We start from the raw sequence: 19,201 nt of genomic DNA, 5'->3' as shown, positions 1-19,201 counted from the left end.
ACAGATGAAGAAAAGTTGAATCAAGCAAGAAAACCAAGTCAAAGTCACACCCGAGCTTCAATGAATAAAACGAAGAACAGTAGAAAGTAAGACGATGCCATGAATGGTTGTAAAAGAGGAAATTAGCTGATGTAATGTTAAGGAGGGCAGAAAAGTCACTCAATATCCACATACACCACACTTGACCTTGAGCCTACTTTACAAGCTAAGAAAGTCATATAGTGATCTTAATTTAACGATTTGGAATATCGAAGTATAGAAAATAAGGGCAAGCCTATGGTACTGTGTACAAACTGTATTGAATTCAATGCTGAGGGTGAGTGTATACTAAGACCCTCACTAAAACTCCAATTATGTGTGAACAAAGGGATTTTTTTGCTATAAGGGTACAAGTTACATTATCGAAGAAATGGTATCTTGGTAACTTTTATCTGTGTAGGTGAATGTGTATATTGGTATGTCTATGTCATATATTGATCCGCATATTTAAGCTTGTTGATTTAATTTAAAGATTGCATTGTGCTAAAAATAAATAAGGAGGGTTGATTAATGAGAAAATGTCATGTGATTGCTTGAGTTTTTGGGTTTCTTCTGCATAAGTGTTGTCTAGAGTAAGTTGTGCCGCTTGAGGACAAGCAACGATTTTAAGTTGAGAGTTTTGATGTACTGTGAATTTACTGTACTTTTGATGCATTAAACTTAGAGTTTTGCATGAGTCTTATGCATTTTGTTAGTAGATGTGATGGTTTTTTCCTTGGATTTTGAAGGAAATAGGTTTTGGAGCAATTAGTGCAAAGTGTTGTAGCAACAAGGATTTTTTTGTTGAAATACGAATTGACCTACGAGCCATCAACTCTACGACGAGTCGTAGGTCTAAGTCATGGTATTGTAGTATTGAGAATTGGAGCTAAGTATTAAATGACAGATGCAAACTAACTATCTATTGTCATTTGCACTAGCCGTACATAGTGAGTCATAGAAAATTTCATAGAGGATTAACTCCAGTACAAACATGACGATTGAACAGGATAGGTTGTACAAAGATCTACGAGCCATAGATCATGCCCGCAGAATGTACTTGATATACCGTGAGTTTATGGTATTTTTGATGTGTTTCATTTAAAGTTTGTGTGCGTCTTCGGCTATTTTGTTATTAGAAATAATCTGTTTATGTAATATTTTGCCGAAAATTGGTTCGGAAGCAGAATGACAGAAAAATGGATTGAAGTGATAAAAGCAGCAACCAACAAAGCCATCGACGGACCATAGGTCGAACGACTGCTCTAGGTGATGCAATAGAAGTGGAGTTCAGGGAATTCTAACCAAGTGTGGAACCACGAGAGTCACCTATGAACCGTAGGTCGAGTGACGGACTGTCATGTACATCCGTCGATGGGATTAACAGGTATCACGTTCCAGTACAAGAGCTACGGAGGTGACCCACTGACCGTAGGTCAGGCCGTGAGTCAAGTCCGACTCCAGCCCAATTTTATTTTGTTTTCCTAGTTGGTGTAGGACTTTAGGACTACAAATATAAGTTTTTATATCTGTTTTGGAGAATTAGACACCATTGTAAGGTTTTACTTTTGTTCTTTTGGAATTAGTTTGCAAACTCTTTACAATTTAATTTCCGAAAGTTGGTTTATATAATTTTCACTTTGAATTTCAATTCAAGATTTCGAGTTTCATCTATTCTAACTGTAAGTTCATGAATTCTTTTAACTTAATTATGATTTTTGAACTCTCAAACATGAGTAGCGAAATCCACAACTAGGATTGTGGTAACCATTAGCAATTAACAATGTATGAATAATAAATAAGTAATTCTTGAATAGTGTTTATGCATGTATTGTTAATCATTTCTTTTAGAAGTCTTGTTAACGTAGGCCAACGTTAGATATCGCCGTGTTCATACTTGTCGGACGAAGGAGGTAATGAATGAGAAAAGGATTAAACAACAGAGATTTAGTGGATGCTATCTAATAGTCTGATTTCAATTGAAGTGAGGGTGAAAACTAAACTAAATTGATATGATGACTAATATGGGTTAAAGGTAAGGGTTATTAAAGCATACACCCGTAGATGGACCAAGTTGCGTGGTGAAATTCCCTACTTGGAGGACCAATCACTGAGGGATACCTAACTTACCAACCTTGCAAGATAAAGACTAGGAAATGATTACTATTATTAGGATTACTGCGTTAAGAGCTCGTGGGGAACACATATTCCCTAGTTTTTATCTCATATTGATAATTCAAAATTTGAATCTTCTTTACTTGTCACTTAATCAACAATTTGTTATTTTAGTTACAAAATCCCCCTGTTTACTTTTCTCATAAATAATTTGACTAAAGAGAGATAATAGTGAGTTAAGTTTAAGTCTAGACCATATTCCTCATGGGATAGACCCCTACCTACAAGTTGGGTTCTTTATTTGACAACGACCGCTTATACTTCTTTAGGGAGGTATAATTTGGGCGTATCAAATTTTGGCGCCACTGCCGAGGAATATGGCTTTCAGATTAAACTAACTACATTGTTGGACTTTTGTCAAGTTTTTCTGAATTTTATGGTTTTGTTTTGTTTTTATTTTCTACAGGTTTCTACTCTAGTGTATGCCAAGTACACGAAGTTGAGGCGAACCTTTGACCCCCTACGATCCTGAACTAAGAAGAACTTCGATGAAAATGGAAAACCTTGGGGTTCATAATAATTCACTAGTAGATGGTCAAAAAGAAGAAGCTGAATTGCAACCTCCTGGAGTTGTCAATCTTCCCGCTCTAGTTGAAGGTGGTCGTCTGGTCAAAAATGCAGAAAGGGTGTGGAATCAGCCAGCACTGAGGTTTCGTGATCACTACAGGGTCGATTATGATGCAGCTGGATCTGATGGGCCTATTGTTCTTCCTCCGCTACCTCCAGGTCATACATTTGTGATAGCTAGTAGTCTGATACAAATGCTTGCAACGAGAGGGTTGTTTGTTGGGATAATGTCGGAAGATCCATACGCTCATGGCTAAATTATCTAGTGTCTGTAAGAGTTGTGTGGGACGACCAGAGTTAGATATGGATGTCATAGGATTGAGAGTATTCCCATTGTCATTGACTAGTGATGTTGTTGTGTGGTTTTCTGAGCTACCCTATAATTTTATACATTAATGGGACCAACTTCATAAGGTGTTCATAGCGAGGTACTTCCCAGTGTCCAAGAAGCTAAACCATAATATAAATTGAATAACTTCACAGCACTACTTGGAGAGTCGATAAGCAGTTCTTGGGATAGGTTTATTGGGTTCATAAGGAGTGTTTTGAATCACTACATAGATTATGAGTCATTGAAGGAGTACTTCTATAGAGGATAGGATGACAATGAGAGAGTTGTGCTAGATAAAATTGCTGGTGGATAATATGGTGAGTGCCCTTTTGAGGAGATCGCTGAAAAGCTTGAGAGGATTTCCCAGTACAACAAAGCCTAGAGCACTAGAAAGGAAAATACTGGTAGGACACATTCGCTGTCCAAACTGCACCCAACCAATCTAATGATGACATTCGGGAAGAGATGGCTCAGATAAGGATAAAATTGGGTTTGGTACTAAAACATGTGAGTGTTAATGCGAAAAAAGTGAATGTTGCGAATTATCTGCCTAGATCTCCACCGACACCAATTGAGGAGTACTACTATGAGGAAGATGTGAATTTGGTAAATGATTAGACGGGGGGTTTCTAAACTAACGCCCAAGGTTCCAACTCAGATAATTAGTGCCAAGGTCAACGAAACGAAGGTCAGAACTATGGAAACTACAACCGTGAGGTAACTATGTCCGAGATGGAAACTACAATCGTGATAACAATTACAACCGGAACAACTATGGCAACAAGAATGATAAGGTTTGGCCCTATGTTCCTCTTGGTAATAGAAAGTTTGGAAATAATATGTCACGCATTGAGGATATGATGCAAAAGATGATGAAGAGGTTTGATGCAACTAGTGAAAATTTGAAAGTGATGTGAAATGACTTGTCTGGAATTGATCAAAATATTGATGCCCATGCTCTATCAATCAAGCAACTTGAGCAGCAATTTAGTCAGGTGTCCACCATTGTAAACCCACGTCAGCCTAGCACACTTCCTAGCAACACCATCCAGAATCTGAAAAATGATGGGCATTGTATGGCAATCAATACTCGCGGAGGAAAGCATACCATTGACCCCCCATGCCGTCTGAGGTTGAAAAGGTGATAGAAAATGATGAGACTGAGGTTACTGAAAGTCCAAAAGATGATACTGAAAAAGAAGCTGAGGTGACCTAAAAAGTTGTTCCCGTGCCTAGACCTCCACCATTCCCTTAGAGATTGGTGAAAAATACTGAAAAGGGTAAATATCACAGGTTCATAACTATGTTGAAGCAACTGTCAATAAATGTTTCATTGATAGAAGCTATGGAACAAATGTCTGGGTATGCTCAATTTATAAAAGACTTGGTGACCAAAAAGAGGGCTGTTTGTTTTGAGAATGATGAGAGGTTGCAGCATTGTAGTGCTATTGTTACGAGGTCACTTGTTTAAAAGAAAGAGGATCCTAGAGCTTTCACTATTCCTTGTACCATTGGGATTTTACACTTTGCGAAAGCTTTGAGGGACTAAGGTGGTAGCATTAATTTGATTCCATTGTACATCGACAAGATGTTGGGTTTAGGGGCTCCAAAACCGACTGCAATGCATCTACTTATGGCAGATAGAGCTGTGAAGAAGGCCATTTGATTTCTCTAAGATGTCCTTGTAAAAGTGGAGTCATTCATCTTTCCTGTGGATTTTGTGATACTTGATTGTGAGGTTGATTTTGAGGTTTCCATCATATTAGGGAGACCATTCCTTACTAATGGGTGTGCCTTAGTCGATATGGAGAGAGGACAGATGAAGTTTCGACTGAATAATGAGGAGGTAACTTTTAACATTTGTAGGTCTATGAAGCAGGAAAGTGATCTTAAGTGAGTATCAGTGGTGAATCATTTTGTAGAGTAAAGTTCTGAAGTGTCTATTGAAGAGAGGTTGGTGTTGATGCACTAGCAGCGGTAATGATGAATTTTGACGGTGATGGTATTGAAGACTATGATGAGTTAGTTGCTGCACTTGAGAGGTTCGAATTTCATTCCAAATCGAAAAAATTGGAGTTAGATATCCCCACCTGCAAAACTGTTTGTAGAAGAGCTTCAAAAAATGGAAATAAAGGCTCTACCATCCCACTTGAGGTATGTATTCTTGGGGAAAGATAGCACTTTACCGGTAATCATTGTTGTTGATTTGAGCGAAGAGAAAATAGAGGCCTTGGTATCTGTATTGAAGAGGTTTAAGAGGGTTATAGGATGGACGATTGCGGTCATTCTTGGGATTCCACTGGGCATTTGGTCTCACAAAATACAACTAATATCGGACAGTAAGCCTAGTATAAAGCACCAAAGGAGACTGAATCCCCCTATTCAAGAGGTTGTGAAAAAAAGACCATTAAGTGGTTAGATGCTGAAATTATATATCCTATTACTAATAGTAGTTGGGTCTGCCCAGTACAGTTTGTGCCAAAAAAGGGAGGAATCATTGTAGTTCCCAATGCTAAAAATGAGATTGTTCCAATGAGGTCGATGTCTTGGTGGAGAGTGTGCAGGGACTACCGCAAGTTAAATGCATGGACTGAGAAGGACCATTTCCCTATGTCGTTCATAGATCAGATGTTGGATTTTATCGCTGGTAAGGGTTGGTACTGTTTTCTAGATGGGTATTCGGGCATTAATCAAATCTCCCTAGCTCCAAAACACCAAGAGAAGACCACCTTCACTTGTACTTATGTGACTTTCGCTTTTAAAAGAATGTCGATATTTTTAGATATGGTGGAGGACACGATTGAGGTATTTATGGATGATTTCTCTGTGGTAGTTGACTCATTTGATGGTTGTTTGATACATTTGGCTGAGGTACTAAAATGATGTGAAGAGTGCAATCTTGTGCTCAATATGGAAAAGTGCCACTTCATGGGGAAAGAGGGTATAGTTCTGGGTCATCGGATTTCGCAGAAAGGTATTGAGGTTGATAGAGCCAAAGTTGAGGTTATAAAAAACCTTCCACCACCCATTTATGTAAAAAGGTGTTCGGAGTTTTCTTGGGCATGTAGGTTTCTACCGTAGGTTCATAAAAGATTTCTCAAAAATTGCACATCCATTGTACAAACTACTCGAAAAGGAGTGTAAGTTTGATTTTGATGATGCTTGTCTGAGAGCATTTGGAGAGTTGAAAGCCAAGTTAACTTCCACACCTATCATTATTTCACTGGATTGGGGACAACCGTTTGAAGTGATGTGTGATGCGAGTGGGGTGGCGCTTTGGGTAGTATTAGGACAGAGGTGAGAGAAGATTTTTCATTCAATTAACTATGCCACCAAAGCTCTGAATGTGGCTCAAAAGAACTATACTATGACTTAATAGGAACCCCTTGTTGTGGTTTTCGCATTCGAGAAATTTAGGTCCTACTTGCTTGGTTCTAAGGTCATAATGCATACTAACCATTCTGCATTGAGGTATCTGATGGCTAAAAAGGATGCAAAACCAAGGTTTATTAGATAGGTACTTTTTTCCTAGAGTTCGAGTTTGAAGTAAAGGATAGAAAGGGGACAGAAAACCAGGTTGTTGATCATTTGTCCAGATTAGAGGAGGAAGTTATGATTAAGTTTGAGGATGGAGTTGAGATTAATGATTTGTTCCCTGATGAACAAGTATTGGCTGCCTCATACGATCTTATCCCTTGGTTCGCTGATTTTGCTAACTACTTGTCAAGAAATTTAGTTCCATCGTATTTTTCATTCCACCAATGAAAAAAATTCATGTATAATGTGAAGAAATTCTTTTGGGATGAGTCTTGCTTGTTTCGTCTTTGTGCTTATGGGATTATTCGTCGTTGTGTGCCCGAGGTTGAGATGACGAGTATACTAGAGGCGTGTCATTCATCGCCTGTTAGTGGGCACCATAGTGGTATACGGACTGCCAATAAAATTTTGCAATATGGGTATTACTGGCCTACCATCCACCAAGATGCTCATGATTTTGCCAAATCTTGTGACCAATGCCAACATAAAGGAGGAATTTCAAAAAGGCAAGAACTACCGATGAACCCAATACTGGTGATTGAGCCTTTTGATGTTTGGGGTCTTTATTTCATGGTTCTTTTGTGAGTTTGAATGGGATGTAAAACAATCTTGTTGCGGTTGACTATGTATCGAAATGGGTGGAAACAGTTGCGCTTCAAAAAATGATGGGAAAAGTATCACCACATTCCTAAAAAAGAATATTTTTTCCAGATTTGGGACACCTAGGGCAATCATAAGCGATGGAGGTTCTCACTTTTGTAATAAATTATTTACGGCGTTGCTTGAGAAGTATGGTGTTTGCCATAGCGTAAGAACCCCGTATCATCCGCAGTTAAGTGGGTAAGTTAAAGTGTTGAATCGCGAGATAAAGCAAACTCTGGCAAAGACCGTAAATGCTAATAGAACTGACTGGTCGAGGAGGCTTTACGATGCTCTCTGGGCTTATCGCACTGCATTCAAAACTCCCATAGGAATGTCCCCTTACCAACTTGTAAATGGGAAATCTTTCCATTTGCCTGTAGAGATAGAGCATAAAACAATGTGGGTGCTAAAGAAGTTGAATTTGGATTGGGGTGCCGAATCGTGTCAAAGACTGGATGACTTGAATGATCTTGATGAGTTTCGCCTAAAAGCATATGAAAGTTCAGCCTTGTACAAGGAGAAGATGAAGAAGTACCATGATCAGAAGGTCAAAAAGCATGAATTTGTTGTAGGTGATTTGGTGCCCTTATTTAATTTAAGGTTATGCTTGTTTCCTGGCAAGCACAAGTCCAAGTGGATCGGGCCATTCAAAGTAACTCAAGTATTTCCACATTGAGCGGTTGAGCTCGAGAACAATGAAGGAACAAGATTCAAGGTGAACGAACAGAGGATCAAAATCTACTTGGGGAAATCTGAGAGTATCAATGAAGTGATAGAGGATTGGCACCTTGATGAAGTTTGAGTAATCGAGGTGTCTGCGTCGTGCCACGACGTTAAATCAAGCGCTACTTGGGAGGCAACCCAATATGTACAATCTAACTACTATAGGTGTTTATTAATTTTTATGTTTAGTGTTGGATAGATATATAATAGGGTCCGTGTCTAAAAAGTGTCCAGAAAATGTAAAAAGGAAGGTCTAATGTTTGCTACGTGTGCATGGACAAAAAGGCAAAATCTACAAAAATCAAGTTGTTGCAATGGTCTACGGGTCCCATCTACGGTCTGTCGGTCAATCCATGGACTATGGATGGCATATGTAGACCCCATGTATGTTTTTAAATTTTTTCTACGTGTTGGAGTGACCTACGGACCCTATTGACGGACCGTAGGTCGACTCACGGACCGTCTATTGGGTCTCGTGGGTCCAAGTTAGGGTTTCTGGTGACCCGACCCGGACCCCATATAAATAAAACCTTTCATTTTAAATTCACTCCCCACTTCAAAAAAAATTCCCTAACCATTACAAACCTCCCAATTACCCCATATGCTTCCATTAACCCCCCCCCCCCCCNCCCCCCCCCCCCCCCACCATTACTCCCAAACTGTTTCCAATCATTTCCACATTCCATCTTTGTCATTTTTTTTCAAAAATCTCCATTTCCTCTCCTTCAAGCTTTCAAGGTCTGAGTTCGGTGTCCACGTTGTTTTAGGAGTATCTCAACTTGATCACACACTCACTATCGTTGCTTACTTATAAGGTAAATTGATTTCTCCCAAACTTTGAATATTTCATTATTTCAAATTTAAGTCAAAACGATGAACTTGACCTCGATTAATTAAAATGCTTGCATAATTGCTTGAATCTAAGTTAGATAATACCCTTGGAATGATGGTATTTCAGTGTGTAGATAATTTTAATCGAATAAATAGGTTTGTTAGATCTAGTTGGAAGTTTTTACTTAGGGTTTCATTGTTTTAATTGTGTTGAAAGTTGAATTGTGTGTAATCGAAACCCTACGAATGATGAACTACCAACAAAATATGTTGAAATGCATGTGTAGTTGTTTGATTGATTGTTGAAATTGATGGTTAAATGAAAGTTTGAACTTCATGGCTGGCACAACACTGATCAACGGCCACTACCAACGGACCGTAGGTCGTGGCCAGTCACTTACCCTGCTCAAAAAATTTTCTGAGTTGTGAACCACGGTGTGGACTACGGTCCGTCGATCCATCGACGGACCATTCTGCACATTCGTGGTTCCAACATCAGAGACCCAAAAATTGGCACTCTGACCTACGGAGGGTACCCACGGGCCGTCAAACCATCTACAGACCGTAGGTACCCACCATGGGTCACCATACCTACTATTGTCTGAAATTTTTTTATTTTTTGTCTGAGTCCAAATCTTGTTCTAAAATTATTCCATGAGTCTTATTGACTTGTTTTGGTACTACCTAAACTTCTACCGGTACCATGGCTACGAAAGAAGCACTAGTGTACGCCAGAAAGGGAGAATCCAAGTTTGTCGTCCAATGCTAGATCAGGACAACGATACTGAGTATGTCCCGGGCACTATACGAGGCTCCCCCACTGCACCCCGGACCACTAGGAGTCGGTCCTAGAAGGTTATCACATCCAGTGACGAGGTCGCGATCACTACCCCCCAATCTGAGGAGGGGGCTTCACTGCATCCGAGTTAGAGTCTGGCTCCAGTTCTGGTGACAACTCTGCCTCATCCTCTGATGCCGATAGCTCAGGAGACATCTAGAAACCATCCAGAACTGACCCAACCCCTAATGCCACGGAGCCGAACAGGTGGTTCGTCGAGGGCCAGTATCAAATTTTAAATTATGATGCCAAGGTGTTCAATGAACTTCAAAAGATGGCCCGGATTATTACAGAGGAGCGTAGGGTACTTATAGGCAGCCTTCATACTACGTCTGTTATTGAGGAGCTGTTCGGAGGCACAAATGTGAGTAGATGGCACAGAGCCCGGGTAAATTTAGTGAGGAGATGACTCGAGAGTTTTATGCCTCCTACATCGCGGTCGTCTGCAATGCTATATCCAAGAGGGCTAAGCCACTGGCCCAGCCTCCATTTCAGGCCACACTAGTGCAGAACTTTCCGATTGACATCTCAGAGGGTACCATTCACTGTTTTATTTATGGCCTAGCCCAAACTCTACCGATTAATACAGCAGAGTATGACTATAGGATGGGAATCGTTTAGAGTGGGGCATTTTAGAGGGATGCTAAGAAAAGAGAAACGTTGCTAAGGTGGATGGCCTGACACATAGCTTAGGAGGGCGTAGTCACTGAATGGGTGAGAAATATGTCATTGCCTATCAGAAAAGCAACTCTGAGCTTCGCCGCGAAGTTCTTTTGGCTTGTGGTTCGTACTAGACTGTCCCTTACTCAGGCGGACAATGTTGTCACTTGGGACTGGGTCGTGATGATTGCAGCTATTATGACAGGACTGGAGCTTGATTTCTCCCATATTTTGATCGTTCAATTCCAAGAGAGGGCCTTCCAGACCACCACTACTCTGCCATTTCTGTGTCCGATATTCCATCTCTGCAGGGACACTTCAATGCCTATTTGGCATTGTGACAGGTTGCTCGAGGCGACCAAGACTATGGAAATCGACTGCATTCACGATGATACCATTATTGTTGCACCACGAAGGGAGCCACAGGTTGACCTACCGCCCTTGGGTGTTGATCTTGCTTCTGATGTGGAGCATATCCAGGCTGAGGACACTACTACTACATCTCCTATAGCGGGTGCACATGCTCCCCCCACCGCCGTCACTAGTCAAGCCACAAGCTCATCCCGAGCCACTCCCTCTTCCGGGTCCACTTTAGTTCCTTAGGCCAGAGTCCAGAAGTTGGAAACCCAGATGGCGACCTTGTTTCAACATATGAGGTCGTGGATTCAGCGTTCTATAGAAGAGTCTGAGGATAGGATAGAGCAGATGATGGAGAGAAAGATTCAGGTGGTCCATAAGGGCCTAGATGCATTCGAGCTGAGAATCCTGGAGTGGCCTGCACTCACCACAGATGTTACCACTTTGCAAACGTATTTTGCTAGGCTTCAGTCTGATGTTGATGCTCTGCTAGACCCTGCTGAGGTAGTACCAGAGACTAGACCTGAGGTAGTAGCGGATGAGGTAGTGATTTCTACACTTTTTGATGATACTATGCCACTACCCAATCCTTCCTGTGTAGCTGGGAAGTGCCACCGCTCCTCCAATCACACTTCTGACACTAAGGAGGCTCAAGGGGAGAGGAAGAGAGGAGAGCCAGCAGTTTGAGGCAGTACAAAGGAAATCCATCATTGATGAGGAGATGCAGCAGCAGTGGGTCTGAGAAATTGATGTTGGCCCATCTGGCGTAGAGCACTACTGAGGGTGTTCTGACTACTGATGAGGGCGCTTCTGATGGTGTCCCTAGTGTTGATCTAGCGGGTTCTGGGATACCGGACCCACCTTCTTCTTGATGGGACTTCGGTGCATTTTCTACACATGTTTGCATCACCCAACGGTTTACTTTTTATTTTGTGCATTGAGGGAAATTGCACCGTATTTTGTTGGGGGTGCAATAAATAGTTTGTGAGTGATAGGGTGAAGTGTGAGTAACAAAACTTATAATCCTCTCTTGGGGTTTTCTTGCATGTGTTCTTTTCTCCCAAGGGATTGTTTACTTTTATGTTGAACCGGGATGCTTAGGATTGTAGGTGTAGAAGTAAGTAGGAGAATGAAAGCATGATGGCAAAAGAGCATGAAATTAATACCTGTCCAAAAAATTTGAAATGTGCTAGATCTATAGGCTTAATGAGTTGAATATGTTTAATCTTCATATGTCATGATAAGGAACTGGTATGATCTCATGACTTAAGCTAAAACTTGAGTTGGGTAATTCAATAATCCGATAATGAAACAATGTGCCAAGTGTGTGTGAGAAAAGTTTGAATGTTCATGTAGTATGTGTCAATCTAAAACTTGCCCCGTTGATCCTTCTAAGATAATCCAGGATAGAAGTTGGGAAATGATCATAGGCACTTGTTCAAATAAGTCCACTTAAGCCTAAAAGTCAACCAAAAGAAATAAACTCTCCCTTTGATCCAAATGTTTGAGCCTAACGAATACCAGTTTTTTCAATACACCTAATTCACCTTCCCTAAAAAAATTGTTTTGGCCCCAGTCCCTCCTTGGACATGTGCACCTTAACTTAGGACAAAAGCCTAAGTTGAGGGTGGATAATTCAAAAAGTTACCTTAATCTTGGCCGTGATCCGACATCGGATATTATGCACCTCAACTCATGCAAAATACATAAGTTGAGGGTGGCTATGAAAAAGGAAACCGAAAGGAAAAGGGTATAAAAAGAGTTTTGTGTAGAAGAAAGAAAAAGATAGAAAAAAGATGTGACTGAAGTCAAAAGAAACAAAAAATGAATGACAAAAATGCTGAAAAAACAACGAAAGATGAAATAAAAGAAAAAGAAAAAAGTGAAAAATAAGAGCGACAAAGTCAAAGTCACATTTGTGCTGAAGAGAGCCAAGGGAAAGAGCAGAAAAAAAAAATGTCAAGAATTGGTTGAGAAAAGAGGTAAAACGTCAATGTAATGTCAGGAGGGAAGAAAAGTCACTAAAAAGTACCCAAATGTACCCTACCTGACCCTAAGTCTACGTTATAAGCTAAGAAAGTCCTATAGTGATCTTAGTGACTAGTTTGGAGAATATATGCAGCAAAAATAAGGGCAAGCCTATGGTATTGAGCACTAACTGTACTTGAAGTCACTTCTGAGCGTGAGTGTTGAATGAATCCTTAAACTTGAAATTCATATCTATTGTGTGATAAAGGATTTCTTTTGAAGTGAGGGGACTAGTTACATTGTTGGAGAGTTGGTACCTTGGTGATTGTGAAAAGTGTATGTTGTGATGTCTATTGGTCGATCTATGTCATATTCTAATCCGCATGAATTAGCTTGTTGAGTCTAGATGAAAAGATTTGTACTAAGTGATGGAATTGACTGAGAAAGTTATGTGATTACTTGAATTTGTATGTTTGCTTCTACATAAGTGTCGTGTAGAGTTTTAATTTGTCGCTTGCGGACAAACATCAAGTTTAAGTTGAGGGTGTTGATATACCGTGAGTTTACAATATTTTTGATGTGTTTCACTTAAAGTTTGTGCGCCTCTTGGGCTATTTTGTTATTAAAAATAATGTGTTGATGTAATATTTTGCAGGAAATTAGTTCGGAAGCTAATTGACTGAAAAATGGATTGAAGTGATAGAAGCAGAAACCAACGAAGCCATCGACGGATCGTAGGTGATGCAGTAGAAGTGGAGTTCAGGAATCTGACCTAATGTGGAACCAAGAGAGTCACCTAGTAACGGACCGTCCTGTACATCCATCGATGGGATCAACAAGTATCAAGTTCCAGTACCTTAACCATGGAGGAGAACCACGGACCGTAGGTCAATCAACGGTCCATAACTCAGGCCGTCAGTGAAATTCAAGTTCGGCCCAATTTTCTTTTGTTTTCCTAGTTGGTTTATGACTTTAGTATTATAAATATAAGTTGTTATTTTTGTTTTTGAGAGTTAGACACAATTGTAAGGTTTTAGTTTTGTTCCTTTGGGATTAGTTTGCAAACTGTTAGCAATTTAAATTCCGAAAATTGGTTTATACAATTTTCACTTTGCATTTCAATTCAATATTTTGGATTTCATCTATTCTAACTATAAGTTCATGAATTCTTTCGACTTAATTATGAATTGTGAACTCTCAAGCATGAGTTGCTAAATCCACAACTAGGGTTGTGGGAACCATGAACAATTAACAATGTATGAATAATAATTTAGTAATTCTTAAATAGTGTTTATGTATGTATTGTTCATGAATTATTTTCTAACTATAAGTTCAGGTTTCAGGTTTCATCTATTCTAACTATAAGTTCATGAATTCTTCGACTTAATTATGAATTGTGAACTCTCAAGCATGAGTTGCTAAATCCACAACTAGGGTTGTGGGAACCATCAACAAATAACAATGTATGAATAATAATTAAGTATTTCTTAAATACTGTTTATGCATGTATTGTTAATCCTTTCGTTAAGAAGTCTTTTTAACGTTGGCCAACGTTAGAAATCGCCTCGTTCATACTTGCCGGACCAAAGAGGTAATGAATGAGAAAAGGATTAAACAACAGAGATTTAGTGGATGCTATCTAATAGTCTGATTTCAATTGAAGTGAGGGTGAAAACCAAACTAAATTGATATGATGACTAATATGGGGTAAAGGTAAGGGTTAGTACAGCATACACCTGTAGACGGCCCAAGTTGCGTGGTGAAATTCCCTACTTGGAGGGCCAATCACTTAGGGATACTTAACTTACCAACCTTGCATGACAAACACTAGGAAATGATTACTATTATTAGGATTACTACGTTAAGACCTCGTGGGAAACACATATGCCCTAGTTTTCATCTCATATTGATAATTCAAAATTTGAATCTTGTTTACTTGTCACCTAATCAACAATATGTTACTTTAGTTACAAAATCCCCCCGTTTACTTTTCTGGGAAATAATTTGACTAAACGGAGATAATAGTGAGTTAAGTTTAAGTCTAGACCATATTCCTGGTGGGATCGACCCCAACCTACAAGTTGGGTTCTTTATTTGACAACAACCACTTATACTTCTTTAGGGAGGTGTAATTTAGGCATATTAGTACTCTCTAGATGATGGACTAATTGTTCATTGGTGGAGGCAACTGAAGAACTACAGAAGTATATACGAGCCGTAGGTGCCTAACCATACACGACACTGCCCAAACCAAATTTCCTTCGGTTTCCTTTTCCTACCTTATTTAGGATTTGTTTTCTATAAATATTAGTTGTATTTTCGTTTATGGGTTGTTAGAATTTTTGAGATATGTACTTTTGGCTTTTAGAATTATTTTACAAACACTTTTGGCATTTAATTCTTGGAGTGTTGGCTTATGAAATTTTATTTTTGTTCTTTAATTCAAGATTCCGGAATTCATCTATTAGAATTATAAGTACATGATTTATTCTATTAACCCTATTGTGAATTGTGATCACACAGGCATGAGTAACTAAATCCACAACTAGGATTGTGGGAATCATGAGTAATTAACAACATAAAACTAATAATGAAGTAACTCTAGAATAGTGTTTATGCATGTAATGTTAATCTCTTCATTTTGAATGCTTTTTAACGGTGCACAACGTTAGTTCTCGCCACAATCTTACGTTCCCCACCATGGAAGTAATGAATGAGAAAGAGATTAAACAACAGAGATTTAGCGTGATAATCCACCATCTAATGTAGAACCTAAATAAGTGAGGGCTAATCGGAGGTCAAGGGTAAGGGTTAGTAAAGCATACATCCGTAGACCGACCAAGTTGCGTAGTGAAATTTCCAACTTGGACGACCAATCATTTAGGAGATACCTAACTTAGTGACTTTGCATGTTGAACACTAGGAAAAAGTTACTATTATTAGGAATATTGCATTAAGAACTTATGGGGAACACATATGCCTTAGTTTCATCTCGTATTGATATTACAAACTGTGATTCTTGTTACTTGTTACTTGTTACTTATTAATACAAATGTATCAATTGTTATTGTATGTTACAAATCCCCCCCCCCCCCCTTTTTATAGAAGTAATCTGACTAAATGTACAATCAATAGTAAATTAGCCTAAGTATATACCATATTCCTCGTGGGATCGACTCTAACCTCAATTAGGTTCTTTATTTGACAACGACCGTTTATACTTCTTAGGGAGGTGTAATTTAAGCATATCAATGTGTAGTTTTATGAAATAAATCACTCATATAGGTCTTAGGATAGGGGTTAAAATGACAAAGCTTAGGTAACAAACTCATAGAGGAAAGACTAAAATAGCCCAAACTTAAAAGCTGACGGGGTGACCTAGGATCCCTAAACGGTATGTATAAGTCACCACTGGTCGTTTAGGGAGCCGTACAGATCACAGAATTTCCTTACTGCCTTAAACGGCCAGGCCACTTCACCTTAACTACCAGTGATGCCCTAAACGGACCGTTTAGGGTTCCATGAAGGATTCATGGTCCGTTTTGGGTTCGTGGACTTGCCCGTTAACCTCTTATACCTTCTCCAAAGTCTAAGGTGTTACAATAGTGGTAGCACGTTAGGTTCTGGGGGGGATCTAAGACAGGTCATGGTGACTATTGTATACAGAGTTCAGAGTTAAAGTCTGACTTATCGTGTGTGCATTTTGGGCCTTTAGGAGTTGGTGCTCATTTTACTCCAGATTGGTCTTCGCAACAGGTTGATCTTGGTGACGATTGCTACGAATGTGGTGAAGTAGGCCCCTTTGTTAGAGATTTTCGTAGGGCCCCGGTGTAGGTGGCTAGGGTTGAGCTTAAGTTTGGTGGAGGTAGACATGGCAACCATCGCATTCAGACTATAGGGGTTGCTATTCTTGTGGAGAGGTTGGTCATTGGTCCAGGAAATACGTACTCACAATTCTAATGCATGACATTTTTGTTACTTCTTCAGGCTATTTTTTAGTACAATAAATTCTTAGAAATAATTTGTTTTTTTTGGATTGCTTTTGTGAAAATATTACTAAAGTTTTTGGATAAATTAATTGGAATTAAAAAAAATGTTGATTTGGTCAAAATTTCTTGCCCAAAATAAGCTAATTACATAAAATGGTCATTTAGCCACATCTAATTTCAAGTGCAATGCTTTTTCGATATTGTTTTTCCTTTCTATTTTGTCTTCTTCCAACAACTATTGGCTTCTTCCTTCATTCATTCTTCTTTCTTCTTTCTTTTCTTCTTTCTTTCTTCCTCCTTCCATGTTTAAAGCTCAACTTTAAAAATCGACGTGTAGTAAACATGAATCGTTTTGAGTGAATAATATATATCAAAATACTCAAAGCATTGAGAGGAGCTCATGTTTAAAATTTGGGATTATTTAGAGGAGATTTGAATTGATTGAGTCAACAATGTATATATATCTCTGATACATGATTATACATTATTTATACATGATTGTAAACTATGCATAAAATATCAATAGATTGTATATACATATACATACATTAAATATACATATAAGCATTTTGTTGAAAATAATTTTTGTTTTTATGTATTGATAAGAAAGCCTAAATTATTCAACTTAGAGAGAGAATGAGAATTATATTGTATTTGAATTTATAAAAGAAAAGTTGGTTCAAAAATATTTGTCCGTAAACTATTTTCTTCTTTGACAAACAAACAAAAAAATAAGTGAAGATAATGGCAAGACCGTTACTATTGCATATGCCAAGTAGGTAGAGTAATAGTTGTCTGGTGGTCATAATAGGCAGCAATATTGATTGTGGAACAGACTTGTCGACATGCGTGCCCAAAAGGTTATTTTTTTTCCAAGTTGTCAATTTTCATCCTTGTTTTAGCAAATACCAAACAGAGGTTTTTATCTTTGATTGTTGCTCCTAACAATTTGATCATCACAAGACACCAGACTCTTCATAGGAGAAACAAAAATCATTTCAATGATAGAATTCCATAAAAAATAACTTGTGCACCAAGTGGTACCCAATGTGATACAAGATGGTACAGTAAGAGGCAGAAACATATTTTATTGTTTTTACATACACCTGACCTAGGCCTAACATCTAGTAAGCCAGGAAAGAGGAAAGGGCTCAACAGAACATCAAATTAATGATAATGTATAATGAACCTTGAGCCAATACTGATGGAAACTTAGTTCTGCTATCATGCAGTGCCTTCCACAATTTCCAAGCAACCCTTACTTCTTCTAATTGAGAATCTGGAATGCTTGTGTTTGCATCCAGTATTTCTACCCACTCACTCCAAGGGGACTTTGAAGGGTTTAAAAATCTAGACAGCTGAGGTAACATTGTAGAGTAATAGAAGTCATCAACTGCCTTGAGAATATCATCTGATTCCAACAATGTCAACATTTCAGGTCTTATTATGTTGCCTGGATGGTTTCTCAAAGCAAAATTGTTCCCCTTCAAAACCAAAACCTCTGATGGGGCTAGGGGTGACAGAATCCTTGAAAACTTGCATAACGACATTATCAAAATATCATGTGGTAGAAGATTGTGTTTTATCGCAACTGCTGTCCGTACCATTTTGCGTATCTCAAAAAGAGCAACAATATAGGCTTAGACGCATACAACATATCTTGTCAAGAAAAACACAGATCACTACAAAGCACATGTTGCTGAATAAAGACAAGAAACAACTGCATGTAATGAAACTCAAGAAAGTAAACAACAATTCATTATGCTTGGTCATTAAACTTCCATATTGAAAAATCATTGGCCATCTTTTTGTCTCATGCATGGACTCAAGGGCGAGTATCCCATATAGTTATGTATACAACAAGCACAATAAAGTTCTAACAAATTTTGGTGTATCAAATAAAAAAAGATACCAGTGTATTTTGCAAAATCCATAAGAAGGATTCACATTTATGTCCACCCCAATTGAAATGTGTACATCAAAACAAATGAGAATCTTGGTAATGCAACTACAATACATTTCTTCATTTGGACAAACAAACCCTTGCTTACCAAGTGGCACCCTTGTTCAATGGACAAGTATCCATGTGTTATTAATATTTTTAGAAAGTTGAAGAGTGATCCCTTTTAAAACCGTTTTAGAAAGAATGAACAGGGCAAAATGATAATCAAAGAGAATTACTTGATGTAACATGAATGACTCTCCACAGATGGAAACTTCAACATAATTCAAGCCGAGCAACTTCTCCAATTTTCCTCAATGACAGTGAAAAATCCTTCGGAAATGAGCAGAGATAAGTTTATCTCTTGCATCGGGTTCAGGGAGCCATCTTGCTTGAATTGGCATAACATAATTTAGATCCTTTGAATGACTAATTTTCTCATTACAGTTGCCATCTCGATTTTGATTTTCAGCCTCAACAATCATCATAACCCCTTTCTCTTTACCGTTTTGTTCTCTATCACTTTCCTCAAACCCAGATATTTCTTTCTCACTAGAGGGCCTCCGTTTTTTTAAGAGACCGTCATTTTTTAACAAGTTTCTCGCAGGAGATTGTTTCCTGTA

At 38.7% G+C, this 19,201-nt stretch overlaps 1 protein-coding gene across 1 annotated transcript; it reads right to left on the bottom strand.

The window, feature by feature from the left end:
• Positions 1 to 17,574: 17,574 nt before the first annotated feature.
• LOC125869812 (putative tRNA pseudouridine synthase) lies at positions 17,575 to 18,186 on the bottom strand. The gene is made up of 2 exons (XM_049550241.1): positions 17,826 to 18,186; positions 17,575 to 17,609 (listed from the first exon to the last, which is right to left on the bottom strand). Exons 1-2 carry the CDS (start codon positions 18,184 to 18,186, stop codon positions 17,593 to 17,595), a joined length of 378 nt encoding a protein of 125 aa, XP_049406198.1. The 3' UTR covers positions 17,575 to 17,592.
• Between the last annotated feature and the right edge of the window lie 1,015 nt (positions 18,187 to 19,201).

The sequence above is a fragment of the Solanum stenotomum genome, chromosome 7 (genome assembly GCF_019186545.1).
Source record: "Solanum stenotomum isolate F172 chromosome 7, ASM1918654v1, whole genome shotgun sequence".
Classification (NCBI taxonomy): Eukaryota; Viridiplantae; Streptophyta; class Magnoliopsida; order Solanales; family Solanaceae; genus Solanum; species Solanum stenotomum.
Note: the sequence above shows the minus strand (reverse complement) of the source record. Positions and strands in the feature narration are given on the sequence as shown.